General features: G+C 39.8%; 1 protein-coding gene across 2 annotated transcripts; it reads right to left on the bottom strand.

Annotated features, from left to right (window-relative positions):
• Window positions 1-359: 359 nt before the first annotated feature.
• Window positions 360-12,016, bottom strand: LOC104114915 (E3 ubiquitin-protein ligase UPL3-like). 2 transcript variants are annotated; one of them, XM_009625463.4, is made up of 18 exons: window positions 10,992-12,015; window positions 10,626-10,736; window positions 10,406-10,522; window positions 10,086-10,256; window positions 9,856-10,017; window positions 8,781-9,029; window positions 8,567-8,688; window positions 7,027-8,419; window positions 5,798-5,884; window positions 2,974-4,518; window positions 2,634-2,858; window positions 2,192-2,296; window positions 1,896-1,976; window positions 1,736-1,804; window positions 1,482-1,610; window positions 1,277-1,399; window positions 958-1,128; window positions 360-690 (listed from the first exon to the last, which is right to left on the bottom strand). In XM_009625463.4, exons 1-17 carry the CDS (start codon window positions 11,745-11,747, stop codon window positions 1,063-1,065), a joined length of 5,511 nt encoding a protein of 1,836 aa, XP_009623758.1. In that variant the 5' UTR covers window positions 11,748-12,015; the 3' UTR covers window positions 360-690; window positions 958-1,062. The 2 variants fall into 2 exon arrangements, with proteins under 2 accessions (XP_009623758.1, XP_070042392.1); XM_070186291.1 differs by lacking the exon at window positions 5,798-5,884 and having other exon boundaries at window positions 10,992-12,016.
• Between the last annotated feature and the right edge of the window lie 1,311 nt (window positions 12,017-13,327).

Raw genomic sequence — 13,327 nt, forward strand, 5'->3', positions numbered from 1 at the left:
TGCGAAAGAACTACATGACTTACAAACTCTTCGAAGATCATGTTTTACTTACAAACTCGGCTCTAATACTAGAAGTCATAAACAGATGCAACGGCATTTTTAAAATCAAAATCTAACAAATTTACTCGTCTCTTATCTAAAGACTAAAATCCACATACAATATCAACTTTCGCGAATTTGAAAAACGCCGTCCGATCACATTTCTGTAAATTTCAAGATACAAAATAAACAAAAATGATGTGGCGGACATCAAATAGTTCCTAATATTATCAAAACTCATTTACAAAACATATTTGATATAGATTCAACTGACTTTTGACAATTAGAGATAACTTCTCAGCATACTTCAAAACAATATATTTAGAGAAGCAAAATGTTCAATCGCTAATAGCCAATTATTACAACAACAATTGACAAGGGCCGTGTGTTGGTGTGAGCTTCAATGGAATTTATTACAATGTATTACAAACAGCTGAAATGTCGAAGGAAAGTTATAATTTCAAATCTGTGAGAAGTAAAAGGAAGAACCATACACTTATGTACTTCACGAGCTCAGTAAGTCAAAAATGAAGAATCTTGCTACGTATTTACGAAAATTTACAGCAGAAAGAACTTCTGCATAAATCTTGAACAAGCTTCACAGCAGCAGAAATAACCCCTCAGAAATCTTGAACAAGGCTTCAATGTCAGCTGTGAAATTAAACAGCCAAAACACAGGCAGTAAGAGTTTAAATATTTCAATAAGGAGCAACAATGCATTCAAGGAACGTAAGTCAGCAAGCACAACTACATGCCTTAGACAACAAAGAAATTACTAAAAATATACAATTTAATAAGTAACTGAACTGAAAACTGAGCACTGACGAAACTATCATTGAAACATAAAGGTAGAAAAGAAACGAGTCAAGAATGTATCACTATCGACGTCTACCATTCGGATTCTAGATGCTTACAGACCTTGCTATTGTTAGTTTGAAGATGATGGTCAACAGCGGCATTACCGAGGACCAGAAGCACCAATTCTCTCCAGTTTTATACACAAGTCCATTTGTCACTATTGGCTTATGACAAATCAAAAGATCCTTGACCTTCATTAATGGCATAGAGTAACTTCTTGTACATGATTTCCTGTGGAGTGAAATAATGCATAAGAAATTTACTTGGGATAAAAGACACGGAATTGACTGGGAACAGAAATATCAAACTGCTAAGAGGCAGATGCAGACGCAGGGAGAACATTGGCAGCATATGGCGGTAGTAATAAGAGAAACTCTACCTTACTTGAATAGGGAGGAAGTTTCAAGTAATTAGCACATGTCATCACACTAGGTAGGTCTTCATCTGCAGATTCTGATGGTGCATTAGTGTTGTGCGCTGCATTGCCAGCAGTGGATGAATGCTGTCCCAAATATATGATGGTCAGTCACTGAAATAAAGAGACATGGAAAATAGGCCCACTTAACTTTTAGCTACAACCATACCTTCCTCACAATTGTCAACTTAGGATTCAGACCAGTAAGACCACCTGGAGGGAGCCGGGGAGCACCAGTGACAAACTGACAGAATGCTCGTTGCTGCTCCGGTGTGAACTCTCCCATAATCTCTAGTAGCTGAGGAGAATAATATATTACAACTTATAAACTTGAAATAAATATAAGTGAATGATGAAGAACAAAATCCGAATCATCATTGTTTCAGGCAGTTTTTTCACCAAGAGCAGAAGAACAAAACTTACGTGAATAATGGGAGGACTCTTGGCTGTGTACCCATGGTCGAATTTAATGTGATCTACTAACGTCTCGGGCTGCATAACAAAAAAGAATACAACATATTCAATCAAATAAAGGAAATGCAAGCCTTATCATAACCAGAGGATTCATGAGAAGAAATGTTACCTTCCACAACTCCCTACGGCCACACAACAAGTAGTCCAACTCTGTAGCAGAGAATATTTGTAGAGTTGAAATTTCAAAAACCTGAAAATTGTGAAGCCTAAAAGTTATTTATCATTAGATATAAAATCATATACAGGTATATCTAAGTTGCTAATATATTAAAGAAATCACGATCTGCGACAAGGAACTATCAGATTGTCCCACTATGTGCTGTTCTAACCCCACAAGATCATCTTAGTCATTTAAGTTCTCCAGAAAAAATCCTCAAGCTATAAAGGCTTACGACAGCAGCAAACCTGATTGAAGCCAGATCTAAAAGCTTCCGTTTGCTTCCTGATTCCAGACCTGACAGTAGCATCAACTACCAAAGAAATGTATTCCTCCAAGTTACTGAGATCCACCTGCAAATTCCATCCAAGGTATTGAAAGAAATATCAACAGAAATAAGGCATGCAATTGAGGGACTTCTGTCAAATACCAAAAGTAAAAAGAGAAGAAAAGGGCAGCCCGGTGCATTAAGCTCCCGCTATGTGCGGGGTTCGGGGAAGTGCCGGGCCACAAGGGTCTATCGTACGCAGCCTTACCCTGCATTTCTGCAAGAGGCTGTTTCCACGGCTCGAACCCGTGACCTCCTGGTCACATGGCAGCAACTTTACCAGTTACGCCAAGGCTCCCCTTCCTAAAAAGAGAAGAAACAAAAGAATTAAGAGGGATGACATCCAAGATATCACGGCTTACATTCTCATCGCATGCTTTAAAAACATATTCAGGATAGCCGGGAAGTGTGAAATCTAAACATAGATCCTCAATTGGTGTCCCATGGAAATGCACGTCATAAAACTTGTCTTGGTTCTGATCTTCCATAGATTCTATATATTGCTTTCGACTAACAAGAGCCTGCAACTCTTGCAAAGTCTTCCCCAATTCAGCGTCAAAAGAAAGAATATCGTACAAATCAAGCTCCTGCAGTGTTTAAGTTAGAAACATTAGTGGAACAGATAAAATACAAAGGTGCGTGCAACAACTGATCGCAGAGGACAAGTGTGCAATATGAAAAAGAACAGCAGGGAGAGCTTACTTGGCCAAGAACAAGCTTATAGAAGGCAGTAGACAGTGGAAGGTCCATAAGCCGTCCATCTTGAAGAGCTTTGGCCATAACACGTCCAAGCAAGCGGAAATGTTCAATTACCTTACAGAATTGACCTCCATTAACAGTATCAGCATGTGGTGGCCAGGGACGTGGGAATAATCCAAGAGGTGCTCGGACAAGATCTTTATCACTGCCACTTAATTTATTATCTACACAAACTTCCATCGAATGTCCATTTGACGTTGATGATGAACCAGACCTCCACATTCCAAGTCCGACTTTTTGAAGATCATGACTTAAAAGGGTATAAAACTCCAGTGTAGGACCCAAGCCAGTACCAACTTCACCAAAATATTCAACTTCAAGAACAGCTTTTTGGCTAGAATACATCTCCATTACTTTAGCAGCAGAATCCAGAATGCGGTTCCTTGAGACACGAACTTTCTGGCGCTGCAATCTACCAACTCTAACTGCTCTCTCATGAGTAGATCCATTACCTTCAGCACCTTGCTGTTGCTGTAGCCTGTTTAAAGCGCGTGACAACCCAAAAGCAGTTGAATAGAAGAACTGGCGCCGAGTCTCAAATGGAAAAAGAAATGGACAGGCCTTTGTCAACTGGTAACACCAAGATGGGAGAGACCCACTACAAAGTGCAAGAGCATCCTGGATCTGTCGTGCCAATTTCGGAGTGAGCTTACTATTGACAAATTCCTCATAAGGAATTTTGACAACCGTAGTATTGACCTCATCTAAACTAGAAACTTTTCCTTCAGCGTAATCATCAATCAGTGAAAGGACTCGCAAACGGGGGGCAAGCTGATTCAGCGCCTCCAATACACGTAATAGGTATAAAATACTGTAAGTAGGGTTACTTTTCTCCAGATCACAAGGAAGTTCTCCCTGCAATATACTATCTAACAATGATGCTTGAAGCAAGGAGGGATCAACACTGGAACTTTCCAAAGAACTGGCTTTCGTAGACTTGGAAGAAATTAAGCTCCCAGCCCCATTCATCAACCTCTCAACTTGGCTCTCTGCCCTTTGGTATGTGATAGTGTAAATATCACTCCAAACCCTACTTCCGTCACTGGATGCAAAATCATTGCCATCATCTCTCTCATCATCATCCTCGTCTAGAACAAGCTGCCGCTGGATAGCCTGGTAGACAGTCAAGTGCCTATTAAGCAGCTTTCCACCAACAGAAAATATTAGTTTTGGTGGATCACCAGAGCCAAATAGAGGGCGCCCGTGCTGATCTCTAGCGTCCCTCACACCTCGACCACTAGCAGATGAAAGTCCCGCCATGGCAGCAGCAGCAAATGACATTGCACCCCGTGAACTGTAGGAATTCCTACTCCTGAACTCAATGGAATCAGATCCCCCAGCGGAGGTTCTGCTCCTAGAACCACCACCAGCATTTGTATGGCTATCACTTGGGGTCTGTGCAAGAGGACTATCCTCCGAGGAATCCACCAATTTAACATCATGCACTTCATCTTGCAAGCAGACAGGAAGAGAATCATCCCTCAGCATCTGGAAATATGGGCAGACAAAGTAAGAATGTCGCTAATACCATATGTGCCCAACCATCTGTATCTAACATTCAAAGAGATTTTCAGAGTGACGCATCGAGAAAAGGATAAAGGTATGACATACGGGAAAGCAAATACAAACCCTTCCTCCCTCCTCTCAACCCCCAAGAAGAAAAGCAGTCTGTAAATAGATACCTACTTTTTTTATAACCAAGATATCCGATATTTCCAGCTTCAGAATTCGGTGGACAATGATACTGCCCCTACACACTTCCCCACTTAAAACTATTCTTTCTCTTCCTATAAATGATACTCCCGCATATTTTTCCTGGGTATTTTCTTTTTGGGGTTAAAGTCATTTCTCTCGGTAGATGTCATTATCTATTGTTTGCATTACTCATCTTCAACCTACTAATTATGCACTCCTAAGAATGTCAAGATAAGGTGAATCCCAAAGCCTGCCCTAGGAGGGCTGACCAAATTACTATCCGAAGTTTGGGTTTTTTTTTTAACAGGAATGACCAATCCCTTGTTTCAATGCTCTATGTAAGGGTCTTGGGTTGCTATAGGTACAAGTTAAGTGACTAACAATTCCATAACAAGGGGTGGGATTACACACAGGGAACAGAAGCAAATGTCCAATTTACATCCTCCCCATACCTTCCCAATCCTTATATAGAAGGGAAGGGTTTGATTGTGCCCAAGAAAGTATATCTCATTGTGAATTCCATGCCTTTCTCAATAACTAAAAGTAGGACAAAAGTATGTGCACTCTCAACCACAGTCCTTACTTAATGATCCGTCATCTCACAGCCCCTTGCTGTAATAGAACAGATTTAACCTATATTCTCAGATCCGCATACCAAAACCCAGACCAAGTCCGATTTTTTACTTGAACCCTGATCCACAAGCACATTAAGTTCATGTTTGTTTTCTAATAGAATAAATTTAATCAGGCTTTCCTTTCTTTTTCCCACGCAATCAACCCACTTAAAGTGTCCTATGGGCTTGCTCCCTGTGGCCAACATTTCTTTAATTTATGTACTTCTAACTACATTCCTTGCACTAAAAGAGAGGGTAAATTTCATTATTTGACACTAATGCATCTTTAAGAATCAGAAAATCAAAGGCTTACAGTTACTGCAGCTTCTAAACTAAAGTTTCCCGACCAAAGTTACAGTGTTCAAGAAGACTTTAAACTCTTAAGATCGAGTTAATCCACTTCGAACAAATTATGCAAAAAATAATAAAAATAGAAAGAGAGAAATTTAGTAACAAACATCATCATGGTCATCTTCGTCAGACATATCGTCCTCAATCACCAAAGCATCATCAAGTTCAACGGGAGAAATATCCAGCTCGTCATCCTTAAAATGAGAACAAGCAGGAAAATGTCAGCATTCATGATGTTATCAAAACCATTAACCCCGGCTTAGTAGTTGAAAAATGTAAGGAGCAACCAGGAAAAAAATCTAGGTTCCCATAAATATCTTTGCTTCATCTGGAAAACTCAAATTTTCAATAAAGCAATAGGGGGTGATTAACAAATCACTTTGATCTCCTTCAAAAAACTAATTTTGTCAAGAATTATTAGCCAGAAGATGAAGATATTACATTACCTTGGAGGAAGTTTTAGATGTGAAACTAAATGTTTGATTATTTTAAATGAAATTGCTAAGATATCAATCAGATGCATATGATTTGCTTCTTACTTGAGAGATGGGAGTTCAACTTTTGACAAGGGTTTGCAAAATACAGTTTAAACTGTAAACAAAACAATAATATTACAGTTTGATTTAATTTGCAATTAGAAGAGAATAGTTTAGTTTGTAAACCATTCAAAGCTGTCATTCAGTTTGGTTCCAAAATCTTTGAAACAAAACCAAATTGTAAATCGGTGTTTAACTAAAAGTACATTTTTAAAACATACATAAATACAAGTACGTGTATAAACCCTTATAAAAAGAAAATTACCCACCCTTTTTCTCAAAGTTATATTTATATGAACATTAGTTTGATGGGGCATTAGATTTCCTAAGTTAAGGCTGCTATAGCCTCTACCAATGTAAAATATAATATTTTAAACCCCGTACTCCTAATCGAATTTCGGTGAATTCATAAACTAAACCAAAGCCCGATTTGGTTTCAAGTTTCAGCGTTTAAATGGCTTGGAGAAGTTGTGAACCATACTTAGAAAAATCACAAACCATCAAGAGATAATATCCTTTCTTGGCTTGATCAATGTTTTATCCAAGACTAGCAGGGGCTATGTGGTTAACAGCCTTCACAAGTTCCCTGTTATCTTCCTTCTTTTAAACAATCATCCTGTTTCACCAACTAATTTCCAAATTGACACGAAGAGAAAAGAACAGAAAACAAGACATCAACAATTAATGGCTCTAAACACTTCTGAGGTACGTACGTACGTACGTACATACATACATACATACATGCATGCATGCTCGCACACATATATACATACATACATACATAAAGTAAACAAAATTACCTCTGAAGAAGAGTCCCCGTTAACAGGTTTCACCTCTGTATCCTTATCCAAAGCTGCTTTTCTCCGAGCAGCATTTTTTGTTTGAGGTTCTCTGCCATCTCCTTGAGCAGGCTTCATAACCGCTTTTCCTTTGCCCTTCGAAGAGCTTCCATCTTTTTCCTGCAGTGACCCCTTAGCACTGTCATTTATATTAACTGCTGACCTAGATCGTGTAGAATGACGATGAGGTGCAGAGGCAGGAGTAGACATAGATGGATATGATGCACCGCCTCCTGCAGGTATGGTCCCAGACCCAGAGTTGCCTGAAGAAGCGGAGGCCTTCTGCCCAGACTCAGGTCGCTTAACTCGGGGCCAGAGGAATCCTTCAATAGCTACTAAACTTGCCAAAGGATCAATTAACAAAACATTTGAGGAGTAGTCGCGGAGGGTTTTCTCTCCTTGAGCTCTGCAAAGGCGCAGCTTAAAAGGCTGAGACAAAGCACTTAAACCTGAAGATAGACGTGCATTTCCTGTCGATGATCTGGAACTATGACTCAGCACAACGGGAAAACGCTCCAAGGAACATAGAGCATTTTGAAGCTTTTGGACCAGAACAGTCATGGGAACCACACTTCCACCATCAACACCAGCAGGAAGAGCAACTGCAATAAAAGACTTGTACCTTTTGATTGCTTGTTCTCGAAGCCTAGGCAAACTAGCATTAGAGATTTTTTCCTTAGAAAGATGTCCACACGTAAAATAATTGAGCAAAGAAGCAACAACTCCACTTCCAATAAACTCAAAAGTTGAAACACCGTCCCCTTTGCTGAGCTCTCCCAGCATGGCAGCTATCACTTCAGCCAAGGTTTCTTCCTTACAGATAGAAATATCCCCAAGCTGAGGCCCAAATGTTTTTGACTTTCCTTTAGGTTTAGCTATTTGATCATCGATGCCAGCATTCAACTTCATGCAGAGATTCTTCAATTGTAGAAGATCATCTGTGGCACCAGCTTCAGTAGCCTCTGAATCTGAAGGGAAGTATTTATCCTTGAAAGATTTTGCACATGAACTGACTGCCATCCGAGGATTAGAATTGACTGTCGGAATTTCCATTGGATCTGGCGGAGATCCAATACTTGGAACTGGACTTTTAGGATCTTCAACAGAAGTCGCATCTGTATGGGAATTAGTGCTACAGCGTCGATTACATTTCTCCTTCTCACCACGTGTTGGCTGGGTAGTAGCAGAACCATGAGACTCAGTCAGTATCAAAGTATCAACAGCATGAACAACACCTTCTCGGACAAACATCTTGCCAAAAACTCCAGGGAGCTTTTGCATTAAAATTTCTGCTATTTGAAGAGCGGGCACCAGTACTTGGGGATCCTTCCAAGCCAAAACCCCAGCCAAGAAACTACGAAGACATCATATTCAAGCATTACTTTCAGGGAACTCGCACTGAGAAAAATATCATGCAAAGAGATATTGTCCTGTGGATAAACTAACTTCCACGTGCTAAATGTTGAAACAAAAGAACAAGCTTTAATCTGTCCCAACATACCTTGATACGTTAGTGACATCAATTAAAGACTGAATCATATCTGCATTACTGAAATACATAAGTTTTCCAATAACTGAGAGGCACTTGTGGCGTGCTGCAGTATTCACACTGGATCCATATGTCTGATCAGCAAAGGGCAACAGAAAGTCACATCTCTAGTGTCCACTATGGTAAGGTAGTGACATTAATACACCCGTAGAGTTACAATACTAACCTGGATTAGAACAGGAAGGAGATCCGTTCCAAATTGTTGCAGAAGTTCAGGTTGATCATTCAATAGTTTCTCACGAGCTGATACCTCCTGAGAAGATGCATTCAGATCCTCCTGTTTGACAGAACCACTAGCAGAAGGTTTCCTTGTAAACGAGCCCCTAATGAACAAATTAGTGCTAACTGGAAGAGAGATGGTTCCTTGAGGCAGCGGAGGAAGAAGCTCGTTTGCCAGATTCACAATCTCAAAAATCTATAATAAGAGGAAATTACACTTAGGGGTCAATCCTAAGAGCAAGAACTAGAATGCCCAGAAAATAGCTAACGAAAGAGGTCGAATTCAACTAGCAGTTTGAATATGTCAAGCAAATTACATGAATGCACCAAACAAAAAATACCAAGCTTAATAGGAAAGTTTGCAGGGCTTCCATGGACGTGTACCAACTGAGCAGAAAAAGAAATAGATAAGCTTTGAATGTTAATGAACTAACTAGATCCTCATTATTATCAATTAGAAAAACCTGTTCTGGACTCAGGTGTTTCATTCCAGACAGAGACACACTGTACGAGTACGACCTTGTTTTTGAAACAAAAGGTTGTCCCGCTAATCCGTGTTACATGGAGTGTGGTACCATCTACCGAACATTTTTTTGTTGCTTTTCTGGAATTTTTTCCTTTGGTAGGGGTAGGGGAAGCGCCCGGCTATTACACTATATTTAATGCAGTGTTTGACTGAATTTAAAAACTCCAGCAATTTCTCATTGTTTTCGTAGAACATCTATCCCTTGGGGGAATGACAAAGTAAAGACACAGTAATGGATTTGTTTCACAAGCTAATGGTATTCAAACCCCAGTTATTGTTCACTTTCACCTTATCCGCATGACAAATACATAGAATATCTAATTGTTTCTCCTCATACCACAAATATCAAATATTCAGTATGCACTACTTGTTCCATATTTTCAATGATTCAGTAAAGTTCATATTTTTCTTTCTGATACTCCTGAACAAATCCCTGTGGCCACAGTGACAAATACAGCAAGCAGTGGATTGCGAAAATTAAAGCTATCACACATACCTGCTCTGGAGGTCTGCTCAAGGCAGGTGAAATAGAGACAGTCGCCACGAGGCCAGAACCAGATAAAATGTCCTTGAGGATCCGACTGATACCAAGTATCATCAAGGTTTTAGCCCCTAATGGAGAGCCACTGGCAGACGTAGAAAGAAGCCGGATCAAACCCTGCAAACCAAATCAAGTCATAATACAGACCCATGTAAATGATCGACACATTCAAGAACTAAACCTACTGTGTAAGTTTCCGTGCTGAGCGAAGCCTGACCACCTCCAGAATTACTGGTTGAGATGAGGGAGGCAGCTTGCGTGACAAGTCCGTGATTGCAGAGTTCATCTAGTTTCTCTGGAGATGTTGCAAATGCTTCAGCAATCCGGGTCAAGCAGATAGAAGCATGCTCTAATACCTACAAACATATCCAAGAACCATGAAAAAAAATGATAAAGAAAGAAGGCTTAACAAAATTTGTTTGGGGGGGGACGAAAATAAGTTCAGCAAGCCAAATTATTTGCTGAATCATCCCGTGATTTTGGCATGACGAGATGATGATCTCACCTTTGCATCATGATACTGAAGGAGATTCGTCAACAGTGGAACAGCTTCCATCACAAAGTCAGCCGCATCCGAAGGCAGCTTCTTGCACATATTAGCAGCGGTTGCTAATGCTACTCTCTATAGGAGGAGGATAAAAGAATCTGAATAGTACTCAACCTACTAACGGAACTAAGAATGGCTTATGTCCATAACATCATTTACAATTTATTAGCTTTGCTACCTGAACACCAGTGGAAAAGAAGTCGAGATACGAAAGCACAGCCATGAGTGCACCTGCTCGCAAACAAGCAGTTGGGTCTTCCTGAGATATCTTCTTTAAAGCTTGTAGAGACTGTTAAAGCTAAACATTAGCATCATAACTTAAAATTTTGATCATTCCAATCTTAAGCAAAGCGATTTAACAATGCTTATTCTATTTGCAGAAATGTTATATAGAGAATTTCTAGTTCTAGAGAACCTTTAATTTTCACATAAGTAAACAATTTATTGATCATCGGAATGAAATGCGTCCAAAATGATTCACATAACCAACCCCAACTAGTTTAGCATCGAGGCACAATTATTGTAAAGAATAAAACTTTATCACCTGTTCAGCTAAGTCCATGTATTCAATAGTGAGCAACCGAGCTACAAAACATGAAACTGCTCCATAATGCACAACAGCAGCACAAGAAGATGGTAAAACATCAACCAAATGAGTTAACGCCCTAGCTGCAAGAAGCATAATATCAGGATTACTACTCCCCCCATGATTATTAAGCAACCCGACAAGCACAGGTACAAAAGAGTCCACTGAAAAAGTGCTCAAAGAGTCTTCTGTTCCAATAGAAAGCATCACACAAAGCTGTGTCAATGCCTCTATTTGTTTCCCTTCTTCACCATCAGCTCTTAAACCCGATAATATCTTCTTCAGCCGCCCGTTGGACGAGGATGAAGCGGACCCCACCATTGCTGAACTCGGCAGTAAATCATCCAATCCAGCACCTAATTTTCTCAACAGTCCTTGAAGTGCACTACTTGTTGACGTCAAATTATGATGCAAAATCCCTACATCATTTTCACTTTCATTATCATTATCATCTTCATCATCCCTATCCCTAATTTCGTGTTCTTTTTCCTTACCCGAACCCGAACGACGGGCTCGGCTACCCGACCCGGAAGTTTCATTCGTGGAGTCCATAGGAAGTGAACGTTTTGTGACACGAGAACGAGTTGAGGGGGCGCGTGTGGTGAGGCGAGCAGGCTTAGTAACGCGAGTGGTGGGACCAGAGGAAGTAGAATAAGAAGAAGAAGGCGCTGATGACGTGGCTTCCTCCGTCAGTTTCCGGCTCCGAGTTTCCATACAAGGTCGCCGATAATCGGCGATCAGACACAGTACACCGGAATTATCGCCATCTTTTCAGAAACCCTAATTCACAAATTTGGGCGAGGTAAAAAAGGGGAATTTTGATTGATCTAGCTCAACCCAAATCGCACTTTTTTGGAAAATTCAAGTGATTTTAATGTATTGCAATGAACTACAATCGAGCTCTTCGAGAAATCATAGGTAAAAACTGTAAAGTAGAATGTGTGTGTTGTGTGTAAAATATGATTTTATTACTAACCTTTTTCTAGATTTTCACATTTGAGCTAATTAAGAAAGAAACAAGATTATTGCAAACAAAAGTACAAAGATAATTCTTATGATTTGAGATAAATTACAATTTAATATAACACCTATATTTATAGGGCAAAGGTGATTACTCACCAAGTAACAAATTCTAAAATCTCTCTAAAATATAGACATTAACCTTAAATATAATTTTATTTAATGTGCCTCGTTAAAACCTTAACTAAAATAAAACTCAGTAGGAAAATTTTCTAATGAAGAAAAAAGAGTGTACACATATCTAATAATATGCCTTTTGGTTACCTCGTTAAAAACATTACAAGGAAACTCAGTGGGACAAAACCATGTAAGGAAAAAAGAGTACAACAGGGGGGTCTCTTTTTTGCTCTCGACGCATGTTAAGTGAGGCATGCTAACATACGCCGTATACTGAATAGATGACCCATAACCACCACCAAGGGGGTCGTCCGGCGACTATGACGTAGGCGATGGTAACACCGGCGACTGGAATTCAACATAGGAAAATTCCACTGACTTTTGGTAGCTTCCTCCATTCGAAGTTTCAATCAATCAAAGAGGAGAGTGAAATTGAGGCAGAATTTGGTAATTCCAACCAGAATTCTCCTGTAAGGGGAGGAAAAATGAGCAAGTGAAGAAGGAAATTCATGCACCGCGTCGACTCCAATTCTCTGAAATTGGTACTGATAAGCATCCAATAGTTATAGCGGCGAAAGAGCAAATTGAACCAATTGAAGGATTGGGCAATAATCGTGGATCTCAAATGGGGAAATCTCTTACCTATGTTCCTCCATCAATGAGGGATGGTAAGCTGGTTGTGAAGATTGTAGCAGAAGATATCAAGTCATAGGAGAAACTATGGAATTCGGCATTGATAGGATACGTTCTTGGAGACACACCATATGCTCGATCAATGGACAATTATGTAACTATGGTATGGAATTTTATCGCAAAACCTAAGATTCTGTATCATGAAGAAGGGTACTATATTTTCAAATTCCAAACGATAGAGGATAGAGATTTGGTTTTGCATGTTGGCCCATACACATATCACAACAAACTGTTCATACTGAAGAACTGGGAAATTGATTTATATTTCGATCCAGAGTGCCTTAGCACTATTCCGTTGTGGGTGAAGTTTCCAGGTTTACTAGTGGGATATTGGTTTCCTGAAGCCTTAAGCAAATTGGCTAGTGGAGTAGGTAAACCATTGTATACACACAAAATTACTGCAAAAATAGAGAAGATCTCATTTGCTAGAGTATTGGTTGAAGCAGATGTTTCTCAGCCCTTAC

This window comes from Nicotiana tomentosiformis, chromosome 10 (assembly GCF_000390325.3).
Source record: "Nicotiana tomentosiformis chromosome 10, ASM39032v3, whole genome shotgun sequence".
NCBI classification, from domain to species: domain Eukaryota; kingdom Viridiplantae; phylum Streptophyta; class Magnoliopsida; order Solanales; family Solanaceae; genus Nicotiana; species Nicotiana tomentosiformis.

Bases quoted from the DNA above. Each gene is read 5' to 3' on its own strand.
- LOC104114915 (XM_009625463.4), bottom strand. From the start codon at position 11,747: ATGGAAACTCGGAGCCGGAAACTGACGGAGGAAGCCACGTCATCAGCG. The intron at 10,737-10,991 runs GTGATAAAGTTT...TAGCTTTAACAG, and splicing joins ACATGGACTTAGCTGAACAG to TCTCTACAAGCTTTAAAGAA. The intron at 8,420-8,566 runs GTATGTTGGGAC...ATGTCTTCGTAG, and splicing joins GATGTCACTAACGTATCAAG to TTTCTTGGCTGGGGTTTTGG.